At 50.9% G+C, this 18,356-nt stretch overlaps 6 protein-coding genes across 6 annotated transcripts; 3 read left to right on the forward strand and 3 right to left on the reverse strand.

Moving 5' to 3' along the window:
* The first annotated feature begins 1,593 nt into the window (after positions 1-1,593).
* On the forward strand, positions 1,594-6,049 carry mdr1 (ABC multidrug transporter Mdr1). Its single transcript, XM_040940522.1, has 3 exons — positions 1,594-2,212; positions 2,271-5,584; positions 5,644-6,049. Exons 1-3 carry the CDS (start codon positions 1,829-1,831, stop codon positions 5,999-6,001), a joined length of 4,056 nt encoding a protein of 1,351 aa, XP_040795607.1. The 5' UTR covers positions 1,594-1,828; the 3' UTR covers positions 6,002-6,049.
* Positions 6,050-6,204: 155 nt separating this feature from the next.
* On the reverse strand, positions 6,205-7,001 carry BO72DRAFT_313145 (SWI5/SAE3 family protein). Its single transcript, XM_040940523.1, has 3 exons — positions 6,810-7,001; positions 6,653-6,738; positions 6,205-6,570 (listed from the first exon to the last, which is right to left on the reverse strand). The coding sequence occupies exons 1-3, from the start codon at positions 6,900-6,902 to the stop codon at positions 6,411-6,413; spliced, it is 339 nt and encodes a 112-aa protein (XP_040795608.1). The 5' UTR covers positions 6,903-7,001; the 3' UTR covers positions 6,205-6,410.
* Positions 7,002-7,096: 95 nt separating this feature from the next.
* On the forward strand, positions 7,097-9,170 carry BO72DRAFT_490420 (Ytp1 family protein; the record flags this gene model as incomplete). Its single annotated transcript, XM_040948133.1, has 5 exons — positions 7,097-7,438; positions 7,526-7,603; positions 7,714-8,556; positions 8,644-8,773; positions 8,839-9,170. Exons 1-5 carry the CDS (start codon positions 7,313-7,315, stop codon positions 9,168-9,170), a joined length of 1,509 nt encoding a protein of 502 aa, XP_040795609.1. The 5' UTR covers positions 7,097-7,312.
* A 501-nt stretch (positions 9,171-9,671) lies between these two features.
* Positions 9,672-11,417, reverse strand: BO72DRAFT_313179 (E1 ubiquitin-activating protein AOS1). Its single transcript, XM_040940524.1, has 4 exons — positions 11,100-11,417; positions 10,974-11,031; positions 10,736-10,907; positions 9,672-10,668 (listed from the first exon to the last, which is right to left on the reverse strand). The coding sequence occupies exons 1-4, from the start codon at positions 11,143-11,145 to the stop codon at positions 9,784-9,786; spliced, it is 1,161 nt and encodes a 386-aa protein (XP_040795610.1). The 5' UTR covers positions 11,146-11,417; the 3' UTR covers positions 9,672-9,783.
* Positions 11,418-11,591: 174 nt separating this feature from the next.
* On the forward strand, positions 11,592-13,960 carry BO72DRAFT_313211 (uncharacterized protein). The gene is made up of 4 exons (XM_040940525.1): positions 11,592-11,907; positions 11,994-12,862; positions 12,915-13,601; positions 13,664-13,960. Exons 1-4 carry the CDS (start codon positions 11,905-11,907, stop codon positions 13,785-13,787), a joined length of 1,683 nt encoding a protein of 560 aa, XP_040795611.1. The 5' UTR covers positions 11,592-11,904; the 3' UTR covers positions 13,788-13,960.
* A 1,240-nt stretch (positions 13,961-15,200) lies between these two features.
* BO72DRAFT_501769 (RFX family transcription factor) lies at positions 15,201-18,146 on the reverse strand (the record flags this gene model as incomplete). The annotated part of the gene is made up of 4 exons (XM_040949010.1): positions 15,201-16,812; positions 16,869-17,186; positions 17,239-17,965; positions 18,131-18,146. 4 exons carry the CDS (start codon positions 18,144-18,146, stop codon positions 15,201-15,203), a joined length of 2,673 nt encoding a protein of 890 aa, XP_040795612.1.
* Between the last annotated feature and the right edge of the window lie 210 nt (positions 18,147-18,356).

An 18,356-nucleotide genomic window follows, 5' to 3' on the forward strand; every position in this document is an offset into this window, starting at 1 on the left:
CATATTTACAAGTCTTTACAGAGTACAGAGTACGTAGAGTGAAGAGGACTTAAAATACAGGGTAGGGTACCTCCAACGATACGTAGTAAGTTCCTATTTGACTAGTAGATACCATCCATGGAACGGAATCGATTTCAAGCCCGAAGTTCAGTTGGTTGGTTTGTCATCGAGGAGACCGGAGGTTATAAGCCGCGACCCCGATCGAACCTGAAACGGATGCCTTGCATCAATCCAATCAAATCGAAGATTTTCTACTGGAAATACGAGGTTCATACTTATGATATGCTGGCACGCACTCTTTGAGATCAAAACTGTACGCCGGCGTATTCGTTTGGTAGCCGGATACAGTACGTACGTACCTGTCCAGTCCATGAGCGAAGCGGGTCTTTTAACCCGAGCCAGACCCCGCCCTGAGGTAGTGGTTTTGTTGCCCGCGCTAAAGCTCTCTTTAGGCACCGATACTTGGACGTCGCACTGGTTCTTTCTCGATTTCTCCCTCGCCATTGGCACGCATCGATTGCCCGTCTAGTATAATATACCTGAGCTAGGCCTAACAAAGTGCCCGCAGAAGACCTCCAGCTCCAGGCTCTCTAATTTTCATTGATAGGGGATACCGTCTTGATAGGTGTTCTAGAACCGAGCAGAGAGTGGACCAATAATACTCTATTATGCTCCCGAGTCGCGACTGATAGTAGATCATGTCTCAAGGGAGTCTGATCTGTTAGGCTTCTTTTGTTGTACGTGGTCTCTATGGGTGCCTTCAATACACAAGTAAGTTTTGTACCGTGGCTGGAGACTATTTTGCAGATTCATTCTTACCTTCATGCATGTGTGTGTGTGAGTGAGCGCTCATCTCTCCGTTCCGACCGAGTGGCTCGTGGTGGCTTGCCTGTCGCTTGATCATCTCTGTTATTCTTCCGACATACCTTGCCTACTTTCTGTACAACAAAGATTATGTAGTCCAGGGGTACAGTATGTATATGCACTGTAATTCACCATAGTGACTCTCGACCATTTATTTGCATGCTGTCCTTTCCATGCAATTGCCATGCAATTGGAATAACTAATACTTTCTCAGTTAGTAATACGCTCGATACGCATGAATCATTAAAATTGTTAGATGATAATACGCCGCTTAACTTGACTGAGTAAAACGCAAGCAATGCATAAAACAGGCTCGGAAAGTCGGGGCTCCGATGACGCTAAGAAACGGAGGCTAAAATTGATGTTTCCTCTTCCGTACCACACATGACGGGGACAAGCGCTCGCTGACGCCGACAACGAGGCATCAGGATTTAAATCCCCAGTCTTTCGATTCAAGTCTTGTTGAGGGCGACGTGCTCCGTACTAGTAACTAACAAATTATTAGCTTCTACTTAATTATATATCCCTCTACAAACCCCCCTCTTCCCCTACTCCCCATCCCTTTTACCTTGCAGTATCTTACACCTCCAATTTTAATTAATCAACAATCTCATTTTCCCCCTCTCCGAACGACCTTGGGGTTGGATCAACATTGTACATTCCATACCATCCCTTTCTAGGTCCTCCGCGCGTGGAAGCATAGCTCGCGACAAGATTTGCGCCCAGCTTGCGAAACACCTTCGCCTACCTTGAGAATATCACCCTTCCTTCGATTCTTCTTAACATACAGGGTGGTCAATTTGAAAGTCTTCCCAGCGTCTCTCACCTACCTACTACCGAAAGCCACGTTCCTCATGGAGTAGTGCGCTTCGTCCTCTCGTTTCTCTCTTTTCGACAACACGTCTTCCGACCTCACAATCACAACTGTGAGACTTGACATTTCTACGTGCCATCAGGAGCAAAAATGGCTCTTCCAGAAAATGAGCGCCTTCCTGGGGACAAGGCCGAGAACGCTGATATCGAGTTGATGGAACGGGGAAGCGCATCCTCAGCCGAACATCGCAAGTCAGCTGGTCGTTCTTCCATCTCTAGTTCGACGGTGGTCCCGGCAGGAGAGAAGGACAAGGGTTCTCGTTCTAATGCTCTAGCCGAATCCGAAGATCCAGATGCGCTTTTCGCCCACCTCCCAGAGCATGAAAAGGAGATTCTGAAGAAGCAGCTGGATTCGCCGGATGTGAATGTGTCGTTTTTCGCTCTGTTTCGCTATGCCTCGCGCATGGACATCTTGATCATGCTTGTCAGTGCGCTTTGCGCTATCGTGGCAGGTGCTGCTCTGCCTCTATTTACCGTAAGTGGTTTGGCCGGGTGTCACTGGTTGGCTCTACAACTAACCTGGGCTTTCTTAGATTCTCTTCGGCTCACTGGCTTCGGCATTCAGAGGAATCGCTCTGTACGAACTCTCGTACCACGACTTCTATCACCAGTTAACGAAGAATGTTCTTTACTTTGTGTATCTTGGAATTGCCGAGTTTGTTACCGTCTATATCTCCACCGTCGGGTTCATCTACACCGGGGAACACATTACTCAGAAAATCCGCGAACATTATCTGGAGTCTATCTTGAGACAAAACATGGGCTACTTCGATAGACTAGGAGCCGGTGAAGTTACAACTCGCATCACAGCCGACACGAATTTGATTCAAGATGGTATCTCGGAGAAGGTTGGACTCACACTGACAGCCATTGCCACCTTCGTGACTGCGTTTATTGTCGCCTATATCAAATATTGGAAACTCGCTCTGATCTGTACCTCAACAATTGTTGCGCTTGTGATGACTATGGGAGGTGGCTCTCGCTTTATTGTCAAGTACAGCAAAAAGTCCTTGGAGAGCGCTGGTGCCGGCGGAACTGTTGCGGAAGAGGTCATCAGCTCAATCCGTAACGCAACCGCATTCGGTACTCAAGACAAATTGGCCAAGCAATACGAGGCTCATTTGGCCGAGGCCGAGAAATGGGGTATCAAGACCCAGGTTATTCTCGGCTTCATGATTGGTGGCATGTTCGGTATCATGTTTTCCAACTACGGCCTTGGTTTCTGGATGGGCTCTCGTTTCCTCACGGATGGAGAGGTCAATGTGGGACAAGTATTGACGGTTCTTATGGCTATCTTGATCGGGTCATTCAGTCTAGGAAATGTCGCCCCCAATGGTCAAGCCTTCACGAATGCTCTCGCCGCAGCCGTCAAGATCTATGGGACTATCGATCGTCCCTCTCCTCTGGATCCCTACTCCGAGGAGGGCGAGAAGCTCGAACACTTCGAAGGCAATATCGAATTTCGCGACATCAAGCACATTTACCCCTCGCGTCCGGAAGTTACTGTCATGGATGGTGTCTCCCTGATCATGCCTGCCGGCAAGACGACTGCGCTTGTTGGCCCATCGGGCTCGGGAAAGAGTACTGTTGTTGGTCTGGTCGAGCGATTTTATTTCCCTGTGGGAGGTTCCGTTCTTCTGGATGGCCATGACATTTCGACTCTCAACCTTCGTTGGCTGCGTCAACAAATATCGCTGGTTAGCCAGGAACCTGTTCTCTTCGGTACGACAATTTATCACAACATTCGACACGGCCTTATCGGCACGAAGTATGAAAACGAATCCGAGGACAAAATAAGGGAATTGATTGAAAACGCAGCGAAGATGTCCAACGCTCACGACTTCATCACAGCCCTTCCTGAAGGCTACGAGACGAATGTGGGTCAACGCGGTTTCCTACTGTCCGGAGGACAGAAGCAACGCATTGCAATCGCGCGCGCTATAGTCAGTGACCCGAAGATTCTTCTGCTCGATGAAGCCACATCTGCTCTGGATACGAAATCTGAAGGTGTTGTTCAGGCAGCCTTGGATAGAGCTGCCGAAGGCCGCACTACTATTGTCATTGCTCACCGTCTTTCTACCATCAAGTCAGCCCACAATATCGTCGTTATGGTGAACGGTAAGATTGTGGAACAAGGAAATCATGACGAACTCGTTGGTCGCAAGGGCACCTACCACAGCCTCGTGGAAGCACAGCGCATTAACGAGGAGAAGGACGCGGAAGCCTTGGCTACTGACGAAGCAGATATGGACGAGGATGACTTCGCGAGGGAGGAGATCGAACGCATCAAGTCAGCAAGCAGTGGCACCGGTTCTCTAGCTGATGACGACGAGAAGATGTTCGCCGGTAATGGCCTTGGACGCAGTGGAACACACAAGTCAATTTCCAGCGCCATCCTGGCCAAGAGAGAGCCGGAGATCGCTAAGAAATACTCACTTTGGTCTTTGGTCAAATTCATTGCTTCCTTCAACCGCCCTGAGATTCTCTATATGCTCATCGGATTGGTCTTTGCGGTACTTTCCGGTGGTGGCCAACCCACCCAGGCCGTTCTGTACGCCAAGGCCATCAGCACTCTTTCGCTGCCTACAAGCGAGGCCGCTAAAATTCGTCATGATGGTGCTTTTTGGGCCTTGATGTTCTTTGTGGTTGGAATCGCGCAGTTCATCAACCTTTCCATCAATGGTGCCGCTTTCGCCGTGTGCTCGGAGAGATTGATTCGGCGAGCTCGAAGCATGGCCTTTAGATCCATGCTGCGTCAGGATATTACTTTCTTTGATAGGGAGGAAAACAGCACTGGTGCACTCACATCCTTTTTGTCGACTGAGACCAAACATCTGTCGGGTGTCAGTGGTGCCACATTGGGTACAATCCTTATGACCAGCACGACCCTAGGTGCGGCTATGATTATCTCTCTCAGCATCGGGTGGAAGCTGGCTCTGGTCTGTATTTCCGTCGTTCCGGTTCTACTGGGATGTGGATTTTACCGCTTCTACATGCTCGCGCAGTTCCAACAAAGATCTAAGAGCGCCTATGAAGGCTCTGCAAGCTATGCCTGTGAGGCGACCTCGGCTATTCGCACCGTGGCCTCTCTCACCCGGGAAAAGGATGTTTGGGATATCTACCACGGCCAGTTAGCGGCGCAGGGCCGTACAAGTCTGATCTCGGTGCTGAAATCCTCTATTCTATATGCCGCCTCGCAGGCTCTGGTTTTTTTCTGTGTTGCCCTCGGTTTCTGGTATGGAGGTACGCTCCTGGGGCACCACGAGTATTCTGTCTTTCGTTTCTTCGTCTGCTTCTCCGAGATTCTGTTCGGTGCCCAGTCTGCGGGTACTGTGTTCTCATTCGCTCCAGACATGGGCAAGGCGAAGAATGCGGCGGCTGAATTCCGCAGACTGTTTGACAGGAAGCCGCAGATCGACACCTGGTCGGAGGAAGGCGAAAAGCTTCAGTCTGTGGAGGGATTTATCGAATTCCGTGACGTTCATTTCAGATACCCTACTCGCGCCGAACAGCCGGTCCTGCGTGGACTGAATCTGACCGTTAAGCCCGGACAATACGTTGCCCTTGTTGGCCCAAGTGGTTGTGGTAAAAGTACCACCATTGCGCTTCTTGAACGGTTCTATGATGCCATCGCTGGAAAGGTCCTAATTGATGGCAAAGACATCACTCAGCTGAACGTCAATTCTTACCGCAGTTTCCTATCGCTTGTTAGCCAGGAACCCACCTTGTATCAAGGCACCATCAGGGAGAATATTCTCCTAGGCGTCACTGGTGAGGAGGTACCCGAGGAGGCGCTGGTCAAGGCTTGCAAGGAAGCCAATATTTATGATTTCATCATGTCTCTCCCGTAAGTTCTCGTCCTGAAAACCATTCTCAAAGTTCTTTAACTAACACTGCGTCTCACAGAGATGGATTCAATACGGTAGTCGGCAGCAAAGGAGGCATGTTGTCTGGAGGTCAAAAGCAACGTGTGGCTATCGCACGGGCCCTGATCCGGGATCCCCGAGTTCTGCTTCTCGACGAAGCCACCTCTGCCCTTGACTCGGAATCCGAGAAGGTTGTGCAAGCAGCACTCGATGCTGCTGCTCGGGGCCGAACCACCATTGCAGTCGCACACCGTCTCAGTACCATCCAGAAAGCCGACATCATCTACGTATTTGACCAAGGCAAGATCGTGGAGAGCGGTACACACCAGGAGCTGATCCGCGCCAAAGGTCGCTACTTCGAGCTGGTCAACTTGCAGAGCCTCGACAAGGGCCATTAATTCAATTGCGCTATATATCCTGTACAGCTGGTTTAATATCCTGTCTCTTTTCACCACTTGTTTCTAGATCTTCACCACTTCTTATTTTTTACGCTCTTATTTCTCATGTGACATGAATTCTGAGGCACATGCATGACATTGTGTGCCCCAACGGATGATGTGACTCGCATTTACCATGTTGCGGAGTTGGCTGGTCTCTCGGGGTTTCGATGGAGAACATGAGACCTGTTTTTCTTGGAGGTGAATTAGAATACAGCCTCCCCTCCTTGCCGTGCGCACAGGTCGATGACCTGTATTGTACCTCTTGTATCTCTTATTGAAGAATATCTCCTCATATAGAAACAAAAATTGAGATGGACTAAAAGAAACATCACTCAAGCTCCTGTCCCGTAAGCCCTCAGGGTGATTCTCAATCGCGATCACCCACCCCATACTCTCTTTGCACGTCAATTTGTCGCACTCCCCGCGCATCTGCGATCAGGCCCAGTAACCCCTGCCCAACGTCCTTGATTTCGTTGTATTCATGCAACAGACGGATATGTTGTTGCACCGTGGCTTTGGGGTCGTTCCTGGCCATCACGTGGACGCGATTGATAAGTATTCATACTATGTATCCTTCCTTTTCTGAGCGGACTCGGGGGATTGTCATACTTCAAGTGGGCCTTGGCTTCGGCGATCTGAGCCTCCAAGTCGGCGGTTTGGGTTTGTATATCTGCAACCGACTGGCGTAGTATAACCTGAAGCGAAATGAAACAGGGTAGAAATGGTTCTTTCTTTTTGGCTTTTGTCTTGCCGGAGGATAACGTACCAGCTTCTTTTTCTTTGACGCTTGTTGGTCGGCTGGAGCTGGAGATGCAGGCTTGTTGCCGGATTCGGCGGTGGAGCCTCGCGGAGATGGCATGATGATATGCAGTGATAATGATCCAGCAGATCAATTGTCAAACGAGTTTCAGGAATATCCTGGGGGTTGTATCAGTGGTAGTGAATAATCAAGTGAAAGAGAAGGGAGAGGTGGACTAGTCTACGTACCTGTAGTAAGTATAGAAATGCGGAGCCCTTCGTCCAATCTGCTTTGCCCGAATGCGCATTAGATGCCGCCTGTGGATGCTTACCTTACGAGTACGTCCTCCGTCCCAGGGCCTCCACCCATCCGATCGGCCAGAACTCACCCACTCTTTGTCCCCTCAGCTCTCTCTCTCTCTCTCTTTCCTCCCTCTCCCTCTCTGCACATCCCCTTCTCTCTTCTCTCCCTATCGTCCTCTCACTACTCACCTTCTTTTTTCTTTTTAAAGAGGAAGTGAAGTGGCAATCATGGCAATAACAAGTCGATCTCACCGGTCCGGGTTGCTGGTAACCTTGCTGCTGGCCATGCCAGCGTGCGCTCACGAAGGCCATGAAAATGTTCCTGACGGTGCCGCCATCTCCGAAGATCCGATTGTAGGTTTCATCTTGCCTTCGAGCTACAACCCCCCTCATCCCCCTTCTTTCTGTTCTGTCTCCAACTGATAACTTGTCCCCCCCCAGGATTCGACGCTATGGCTGCATATGATACTCATGGGATTTGCCTTTGGCATCATTTTCCCCTTGGGTATGGTTCTCGGGGTAAGTTCAAGTCTCTCCGTACTTATTTCCGACAGCCTCATTTGGATGGCTGCGGAGTCATACTCGAGTGTATGGACCTTGGGGTTTAACGTTTCTTGCTTGACAACTAGATTGTACGGTCGCGCTGGCATGTCCCTCTCCAGATTGTCGGCACGATTGTCGCAGTAGTCGCATACTTCCTGGGCCATGCTCACAAGGGTCGCCAATTCGCCAAAAACGTCCATGCGTCTTTCGCAAATACATTGATGTTGATGATGGTGGTTCAGATTGTTCTGGGCGTCTATCTCAAACTACATCTCACCAAGGGCATTCACGGGCGGATTCGTCGGGTCATGGTGGTTGCGCACGGAGTTGTCGGCAAGGCCATGCCGGTCGCAAGCTGGGTTCAGATGCTGTTTGGAGGAATCACAGCCATGGGCTTCTGCCGGGATGACCACTTAGGACAGTGTCTGGCTCACTTCATCATGGGCAGCGCTTTCATCGCCTATGGAATTCTGCTTACCATCCTGCTCCTCGTTGGTCAGTACTGGCTTCGCCGCACGGGTCGCAGCCAGGAGTTCTTCGATTCGCTGATCATCGCCGCCTGGGGATGTGTCAACACCTTCACCGAGCATCGGTGGGGAGGTCCCTGGGTACACAACGATCTACAACATACCACGATGGGAATTGTTTGGTGGTGTGCCGGGCTGCTGGGTATTTGGCTGAGCCGGAAACGCAATGGCCGCCCCAAGCGCAATCTCATTCCAGCCCTGGTTATTCTACTCACCGGTTATGCCATGTCCGCTCACCCCCAGCATCTGATGATCAGTACTATGATCCACTCCATCTTCGGTTACACCTTGATGGCTGCCGGCTTTACCAGGATCATTGAGATCTCCTTTGTGCTCAGAGACAAGGGCACCGTCAGCCCGGACGGTTCCGACCCGAATAGCTTTCAGTATCTCACGCCTTTCGTAAGTCGCCTGGACACAGGAGCTGGATGTTGCCTTAGGGGCCTGGTCACTCTCCATTTTTGAGCTACTGTACTGACTCGATTCTAGTTGTTGTACGCTTCTGGGTTCCTCTTCATGGGCGCCACCGAAGAACAAATGCAACTGCTCAGCGACGCTGGAATCACACATGTTTCATACGTCCTGATTCTGTACAGCATTGCTTTCATCCTCTTCCTCTGTATGTCGTACTTGAATGTCTCACTGATCTGCCCAGAGACCTCGCTCTAACATCCTTCCTCTCAGTCGTCAACGTCCTCTTGCACATCTACGCTGTTCACGCATGGCCTGAATCCACCAAGCCACTGTCCCGCTCCCGCTCCTCCAGCTTTGCAGACGACGCCGGCGAAAGTTCGCCCGGCTACAAGCCTAACCAGCCCAACGGCCGCTTTCTGAACGGCCACGCTCGCTCGGCATCCGAGAACCAGCACGTCCATGACGCGGAGGAGTTCGAGCTGCAGGGGCTCATCTCAGATGAGGAAGACAACGGGGAGCACAGTAGGAACACAATGGGACCTCGGAAAGTGGACGACGAGGAAAGCTCCGCTCTCGTTGGTAAGGAGACGTCAACGCATTGATTCGAAGGTGTTTAAATCTATATAACTTTCTTTTGGGTGTCTTCCATTCCATTCCAGCAAGCCTGAACTGTTCATATTTCTTGTCCGACTATTAAATTGCATTTGACTCTACTTGGAAAACCATTGAATCCTTGGAATCCCGGTCTCAGATGACTTGGCCCGCCCGGTCTTTTGAGGGATGGATCCGAGGTTACATTGCACCGCAACCAACAGGCGAAGATGATCGGCTAAGGGACATGACATATGAGCTTCGTGATTCTGCCAAAGTCTGGAGTATTCAGGCGCGCAAGACATTGAGAGAGACGCAAGCCACCTCGAACGGCCACACAGTCGACGGCCATAGTAGTGCTTTAAAGAGTGGGTCGATTGTAGTATTGTCAAATCTATCATACACGGCCTTACCTCCGGTGGTAAAAGGCTAGGTGTGGAGCATTACAGCGCAAGCGTAGATATATGGCAAAGATCCGTACTGCCCCATAGTAGCGACTAAGAACTCTCTAAGTGAACCCTTTTCATTTTCGGCACCAAAACTCCAGAAGAGTTGATTGCCTTTCCATATCTCGGCGCCTCTTCATTTCTTTTATCCTCCTCTGCAGGCTGCTTGTGGGGCTCATCAAGGTGCCAGGGCGGGTGCCCCGTCCAAGGGGATTGGGTTCGGGACTGGAATCACAGCGGGGAGCATATTGTCGACCTCGGGCGGGAAGATAGGGTGCAGAGGGTAGATGGGAGCGGTCAAACGTTCACCGTCGAACAGCAGCATGTTCTGGAGGGGTTGTTCGCGTGCACTGAGCACATTGATCACATCCTGTGCCAGACTGCCCCCGACGAAGGCCGCCACGGGACTCAACTCGTTGTTCAGGTTCTGCAAGAAGGTGCGCAGGAACTCCGCGTCGAGGGTTGCGATGTCCAGTTTCAGTTCCTGGTGGCCGTCTCGCGCGAGCTTGGTGAAGACCTCGAGGTCCTGGTGGGAGAATGTCGGCAGCGCGCCGGCGGAGAGTTTCTGGTACTCCCACAGCGCGCGGAGACAGGTGAGGAGCGGGGTGACTTGCTTGCGTTTGCGGGGCAGACGCGTGAATTCCTCGGGAAGCGGGGAGGTGTTGGCCAAGATCAGAGGGGAGTACACCTCGCGCTTGGTCACCATCTCAATGACCTTCTCGTTCTCCTTCTTGGTGGTGATGTTGAGGATACTCCGCGTCGGGGTCTCCTGGGTGACCGAGGCCACGTTGGATTTGGACCTCTCGATCACAAAGTCGTGGGAAATCAGATCGGCGAAGACGAAGCCGTAGAAACCGTGCAGCCCGGCGGCGTAGAAGGGCCGGTTGGCTATCCGACACGCGGCATTGATGGTCGTGTAAGTGTGGAAGTCAAGTTCTGTGGCGATCGTGATGTCGAACTGTGCAAAGTACTCCGGTTGTTTGAGGTGAACATCTTCGGTGTCGATGTGGAGCTGAACCCGAGGGTTCATGGCACGAATGGCCGGCGCTGCAGCTTGTGCTCGCTATAGGACTTCGCTTCAGCATTTAAATGAATGGGAGTTTGATGGAGGAAAGGGTTTCCCCGCTTACATTCTGGCATCTACAATCCTCGTTCACGAAGAATTGCGCGCCGAGATCCTCCTCCGTCACACTCTCATGGTCGATGATGGTAAGAGAACCAATCCCCGCAAGCACCAGGTTTTTGGCGACCTCGTTCGCCAGAGCTTTGAAAGTGATAAGTAGGATATTCGCGGATCGCAGCCTATGAGAAGACCGAGGGTCAGGAGACGCTGAGCAAGCCACGGAGGGGACTACCGAGGGAGCTCACTTTTCTTGAGCCTTTACTCCCCAGAGGCGGATTTGGCGGTCATATAGCGCAATTTCATCTTTTCCACACCACGATTACTATTCGAGAGCTTCTCCTCGATGTTTGGGAGTAATGAACTTAGCATACCTGCGCTCATCGCCTGGGCTGGCGCCTGGGCTGGCTGCGACTCCATGGTTTGAATGACGTATAATGCGGGAAAAGAGGCAATCTCCAGCTCACGCGCCTTCAAGAAGATGGGATATTATTCCGCAGCAGTCAAGGGATGGTAGCCGACTTTTGATGGGAGGCGGGCAAAGGTATGCGCGCAGGTCGGGGGTAAAAGGTGGTGTGGGGGGGGGAGGCAAGTATTAGAAGCAAGGTTTAGACAATCTGACTGTTCTACTAGAAGAAAGAAGAAGTTAATAAGAAGTGAATGCACAAGTGAGTGCACAAGTGAAAGTGAAGGTGTAACTTGTAAGTTAACTTGTACTTGCAACTATTCTAATCTTCTTTCTATCTATCGTTCATCACGTGCGAGTCCACCCGATAGTCCATCGATAAGTTAGTCCGACTGCTTATCGCTTGAAGTAAAGGAAGGAATGCCGCGGGCGGGCGTCATTCCAATCCATCACTCCATCCTCTTTCTCCACCTCCACCCACTCCTCCCTCTCCCTCTCTATCCATCCGTCATCTTTTCTTCTTCCTCGCTCACATACCCTCTCGGTTTGGTTTCATCTTTCCTACTCACACATACATTCTCTCTCTCTCTCTCTCCCTCTCTTTTTCATCCCATCTCCCCTTCATTGATCCATCTTACCGGTTTATCTCTGCATTGTCCTTGTGTGCCACCCTTATCCTTTGTGTGGTTAATCGGGTTCCGTATAGTTGCCCGCTGTACGCCCTCGCCCCATCACCACAGTGGATGGTTTAATTCTTAACATAACATCAAGTTATGGTACGTAGCTAATAGTCGTTTGCGGAGAATGCAATTCTACCGCGTATCATCTGCAATACTGACTTTCTGACGCACGGCAAATCAAGTCCGGGAACTACGATTACCCTCCCGCCTCTCGCCGTCCTTCTCGAGGGTCTCGTACCAACAACGACCGACAGCAACGCCCTGTTTTGAATCGTCTACAGCATCTACAGGAACTGCTCAATTCCGAGCGTAACCGTAACAACTCGGCTCGTGCGCTTGAAACTCTGAACCAGGAGTTGGAGGAGTACCGGGGCAGGTCCTCATTTATCGCCGAAGAGGCCAGGGCAGCTTTGGACCGGCAGTTTCAACAAGTCGGAGCCGAACGCCAGATCTGGAACCAACAACAAGCCACGGACAACGGCAGCACGGCAGGTTCTGTGCGTCCTGGTGGTCAGAGACCGCACGCGCTGAATGTGACAGTTGTGAACTCGGAAGCAAGTGCTTCTGACCCGATCCGATCTGGCAACAGGACTCCGAGGTTCCGTCCTCTCAGAGCCGAGGATCGGATTGGCCGCGTGAGAAGAAGCAGAGGCGCAAATCAAACGTCTCTCCTGGATGAGCCTGTACCCCGCCTCGAGTCACCAACAGTCATGCCTCAGCAATTGGAGAGTGACTCCCCAATGGATTACTGGAGGACAAAGCGTCGCAAGTTGGAGACGGATGATCATCGAGAAGGCTTGCAGAACTTTCGTTACGGTCAATATGGTCAAGTGGTCCCGGGAGCACTCAGAATGGAGTTAGCCAGCTGTGACGGAGGCACATACGAACCGGACGGAGAAAGCTCCTGGCCCGAGAACATCCTTCGCAATGACTCCACTGTGTACTGCACAAAATCAGACCGATGCAACTTGATCTTGAAACACCAAGCTGGAATCCCTTTTTGTTTGCAGAAGATCGTCATCAAAGCGCCGAGGATTGGTTATGATGCTCCGTAAGTGATAGCGGCTTCACAATATCAAGCTCGCTGCTGACTCTATTCATAGGATTCAAGAAGGCATGGTTTTTGTCTCAATGACATCTGACGACCTTTTAGCTCGTACAGCCGCATCTCATGTTCAACGTGAGGCGACCAGACGCACTGGGCGAAATTGGCACAATGGAATGCAGCCATCTCAGGAATACCTGAATGCGCACCGGCCTCGCCTGCCGAATATTCAAGGGAACATGGTCGAGCCCAATATCAACACCGAAGCTTTTGACACTGACAACAATAACCCTTCGAGGCCCGTCGAGGGAGGCGAGCCTGATCCCATACCGGAGTTTCGCACCATGACCTATTACGATGAACAATCGGATGCACGTTCGGATGCCCACGGACGGAATGACGATGATGACCAGACGCCATACCTCACTGAGATAGAGCGTCTTGAGGCTGATCGGTTCGACGACGCCGCCATCTGTTCGGACACTAGTGACAGTCTGAGCGAAGCTGAACTCGCTGAAATGGGTACATTTCCTCGGCGCCGCCGGGCTTTATCGAGGCAGATCCGAGCCATGCGACGTCGCTACGAAGCAGCACACCCAAGGCACCGTCCACGTTCGCCCGATACACCTCCCCCCCAACGCCACGAAGACTCGCAGCCCCTGGACTCTTCGCTTATGAAACCTCATGCACGGTTTCACATTGCCAGACACAAGAGCATGGTCAGCATTAAGTTTGATCCCCCACCGTAAGTTTTATGCCTTGCCGCTCGAGAGGATCCCACGTGTCTAACTTATTGCCACCATACAGCTCAGGAAGATACATCCTTGTCAAACTGTGGAATCCCCATAGCGGAAAGAACATCGACATTCAAAGCATCGTTGCTTACGGCTATGGTGGCCCGAGGTTCTTTCCAGCTTCAGGTTTCAGATAAACCCATACTACCTCTTGCGTGCAACCCCCACCACCACACGGATATATGTGTTCGCTTCATGCTTGCTGGTTGTGCGAATGTGCAACGCAAGCCACCTTTGGGCGCTTTCGGGGACTGGTCTTTCATCTCATCATACACAGCCAGGACTCGTTGGTCCCTCTCTGACTTCCTTCATACCCATACCCATACCCATCCCTCCTGATCGTAAACCAATACCCAACTTAGATAGAAATGTTTCTCATGCACTCATATGTTTCACGCCTCCTCTGAGGTGGTGAGATAATGTCCAGAGTCACGATGTTTAGAGTATTCTGGTTACCCGTCCGTGCCTGAAATCGGCGTTGTATTAATGCGGGACAATGAATGAAACAGAATGGTCTTCCTTTTTCACTTCAAGGGAAAAAAATGTCTGCTCCGTGACGTAGCCTTGCTATCAATATGTGTTCTCCACCATCGGGCTCGGGCTCCGGCTCCAGTATACTCACGAAGCCGAGGGCTTGTTAATCGAGAAGGGCCCGGGTGGACATTACCTAGTAACTCACCTCCCCATGTGCACATTGACTACTAGATTCAAACAAGCAAAGCGGGATGGGAATGCCTGGATGAAGCCGCCACTCGTAAGGTATAAAGAAGTGTCGAATTACGGGAGCGCAATCGAGAGAGCAATGCAGACTGTTTCTTTTTGACAAAGTTCGTAAGTATTAAAGTATGGTATGTGTAGTAAGGCAACAACTGCAGACGGTCCAGTGAACAACAAGTCACACCTCCGCTCACAGGCTAAACATCAAGCGTACACAAACAGATAGATTGGTAGTCCCCAATGCGTAAAACTCGGACAAAAATGAGCAAATGAGCCATCTAGCGCCAGTGAAGCAACACATCGGCCCTTCCAACAACCTCAACATGAAACAAAGCCAACGGCGAGTTCTGTGGGAGATCACATTATCTCTCGTCAGCAAATCTGAAAGTAGTGTGCGTATGTATGTACAGAAAGAGATGGTTGAGTCGTAGCTCGGTCGTCCGCATTATCGAGATCGGGAGAGAAAAGTCAGGGATGAAAAGAGGATAGTCAGAAGAGGGAGCCAAGCGGGATCAACCACACTTTGAGGAAGAAGTATGTGTGTAGAGAGAGGTAAAATCAAGCTGATACCATGGGCAACAGTGTGATTGGTGCTAGAACGACGTATCGAGGCCGACGTTATCTCGAATCGATTCTCTCGTTTCTCGTCTCTCATGCAAAAGATCGTCGAACGCCGAAGGTGAAATCTCTTCAGGCGAGAGACATCAAACAGATAATCAAACCAAAATGGTACTCCTGAAATAGAAAAAGAGAATCCAACTCCACCCTTAGAACAAAGAAAACTCGTATTTTGGATCCAAGAACGAAAATTCGAAGGAATATGTATAGGTAAATCATATGACGACGACGTCTCCCTCAGCATCCGCTGGGTCGGAAGCCATCATATCACCATATTTACCCACGGTCATTAACATCGAGTCGTCGTCAAGATCAATGGCGCTATCGTCGTTATTCGGAGCATGGAAGCCAGCAATGCTCTCGGGAATATTGGTAGGTTTCTCGTTTTCGGTATCATTAGGGTTTGATTCTGCATCCACTTGGGGCCGCAAGGAATCCTGAGTTTGACTCATGCTCTCTGCTGACGTGGAGCTGGGAGTCGGTCGTGCTCTTGCCTCGCCTCCAAGCTGAGAATCATTTGTCATCATTGAGTTACTTCTCTCGTGACCCGGTAAGTTTGAGGGCTTCATGAGAAATCTACTCTGCCCTTGCTGGTTCGAAGCCATACCGGCGTGTTGCAGAGTACTTGGCTTGTAACGCATAAACCCTCCCTTTTCAGCTTGCCATAACATCATTTCATGAAAGAAGACCTTGGTCATCCACCAAGCGCTGAAACTTTGAGCGCCTCCCAGCGTAAGTCGCCGCAGGATGCAATCCCACAGAGCATCGACTTTCTCAATTATGCACTGAGTGCGGTGATGCGGAAAAGCTCCCGGAAGGTTTAGAATGAAAGAGATCCACTTGTCCGGGAAGTTGTAGTCATCGCCGGCCGCCTCTTCGACGGGGAATTTGTGTACTTTGTTGTCTTCTTCGGTATCAGGCTTGGCAAAAAAGGGGAGAGTGGTAGATGGGTTGATGTCTGTAACTGGGGTGAGAAGAGATCGAATGTCATGCTTCAATATCTGTTCAGTTGCACGCTCCGCGCAGCTGGGAATATTGGCTTTCATGATCATTTCTTTAGGGTCAACCAAGGTCTTGAAATCGAACCACATCTGATTTCGGTTGTCGGGATGGCACAACCATGCGGCGGCCGCGTTGGCAGACTGGTTGACATCAAGCATATGCTTCAGTAGATTACAGAAGATATGCGCTGGGAGCAGTCTGGCTAGAGAAACATGTGTAGGCTGAGTTTTGAACGTGTCCGCAATGTGGGCTGTCAGCCGTTGCGAGATGGAGCAGAAAGCATCCAAAACCAATTTCGGCACCACCTGAGTGGTGAGCGGTGCGACGAATGCAATCATTTTCTGATACATGATCCAATCGCATTCTTTGATCCATGGTGCAAGGTTAGGATGCGTTAAGAGCTTCTGCACAGGAACAGTCAGTGTGCCGTGGAAGGCCGAGAAATATCGTAACATGTTCTTTTCCTTGCAGTATCGGAAACTGTCAATGACAGAAATACAATGTGAGCGATAAAGAGCTGCAAGCGCAGCAGCGATTTTGGGGTCCGTGTTTGCTGGGAGGTACTGCTGTATATCAGGAAGATGAAGATCTTCATTATCGATGGAAGCCGTGTCGCATGAAGGTAGGTCGAGCATCTGATGAATGATTTTACCGGCTTGGCTTGCCATATTATCTAGGGTGGTGGAGGAATCACCATAAGAGTAAGATGGGACTGGGCAACCACACCCTGGATTCGAGGTATTGGTCGAGAATCTGGGGGTAAATGATGTTGTGGGGGAAGGGAATTCGGCGGTATCGGCAGGTGGTTGAGGTGCGACGCTGATGCTACAGGCTTCATCAATACTTTGCGTCAGTCAAATGGCAAGGAACATTCACCATACCTTTTCTGCATGATATCTTCAACCTTGCTATCCGTAACACCAGTGGAACCATTTCCACTCATCGGTAATTGAGGGTTTAGTGGTGGCGGCTTCTGCTGTTTCTCCTCAATCACGGTCAAATCCACGTAGTGGTACTTTGATTCGCCACGAACGCCCAACCGTCTCGTCTGGACGTTGGGAAAGATGATTCGAACCAATTTCCCGAATGACGCGGGGTTCAACACCGAGACACGTTCTGTCCCACATTTCTCGGCATAACAGCAATAGACGCGATCACGTCTGACCGAGCCGCTACTTTTCCTGCAGTTCTCCTTCAACCTAGAGCCAGGTGAGCATGGCTGACAGAGCCCAAGAACAAACCGCTGCTTACCAGATCATAGCAAAGACCTGCTTCACCTTTTCAGCCTTGCCGCCAGCACCTTCATGCTTCAAGACCTCGGCTGCCATCTGCTTCAGAGTGAACCCTTCATATTGACGTAATAATTTCCGGAGTTCGTTATCGTTGGCGAGGGATGAGCTAGACCCTTTCTTCTTCTTTGCGCCTGCCTCAGAATTCTCGTTGTCCTCCAGAACGTGCTCCGGCGCATGGTTTTCAATCCCACTATCATACATAGCCGCAAACTGTGGCATCGGCATGCCCGGGAGGCCGTGACTCGGTATGCCGGCCGACAATGTGTGATGGGATAGATGGTGACCGTGCATTGCATGGCCCGGGTACTCCTCAGCCCGCGGCATGACGGGATGATGGGCCTCTTGCAGCGTCGGATCGAGAGATGCGCCGTTTACCTGGTGCGACAGCTGCTGTCCGAATCGCATGATGATTTCCTCCGGATTACTAGCAAAGACACTATGACCTGTGGGCTGCGTGGGCAAGAACTGGGGGAACCCGTCGGTGATCTGTTGATCCTGGGTCTGTTGAGTCGTGGTGGAATGAATGCTAGCCGTTGAGCCTCGCGACCGTGGGCGACGGCTGTTCCTTGATACTACAGTTTCCGATCGTGATCGCATGAGATCAGCGGTACCGGGGCGGCTGAGTGGTGCTACTAATTGGGTCGTTTGAGAAGCAACACTCGACGCCTGCGAGGCCGCTCGGCCCACTGTGCCTGCACGATTAGCCGGTCAAACTTATAAACTTATGAAGCAGCAGCAGCAGCAGGGCAGGAGGCAACCGAAAACCCAAAGGGACAGACGGTACGCAACGGTCAAAGCACGATGAACCACCGAGACAGGTCGCATGCAGGAAGAAAAGCAGTATCTCTTACCCATATCAGGAGGCATATCCTTCTTTATTCTCCTTTATTGACTGGGAGGGAAAGATATTCGGGTACTGCTACACACAGCACACGTTTCGTTGCTGGGTGAGAGACGGGTTTGATTTGGTGTGGTAACCACGGGCAATAGCGTCTGTTTTGATCCTTCACGGAACCACCCTCGAACCGCACGAATCCCCACCGCAGCAGACGCAGAACAGGCACGAACGCCAGAAGA

This window comes from Aspergillus fijiensis (genome assembly GCF_003184825.1).
Source record: "Aspergillus fijiensis CBS 313.89 unplaced genomic scaffold BO72scaffold_95, whole genome shotgun sequence".
Classification (NCBI taxonomy): Eukaryota; Fungi; Ascomycota; class Eurotiomycetes; order Eurotiales; family Aspergillaceae; genus Aspergillus; species Aspergillus fijiensis.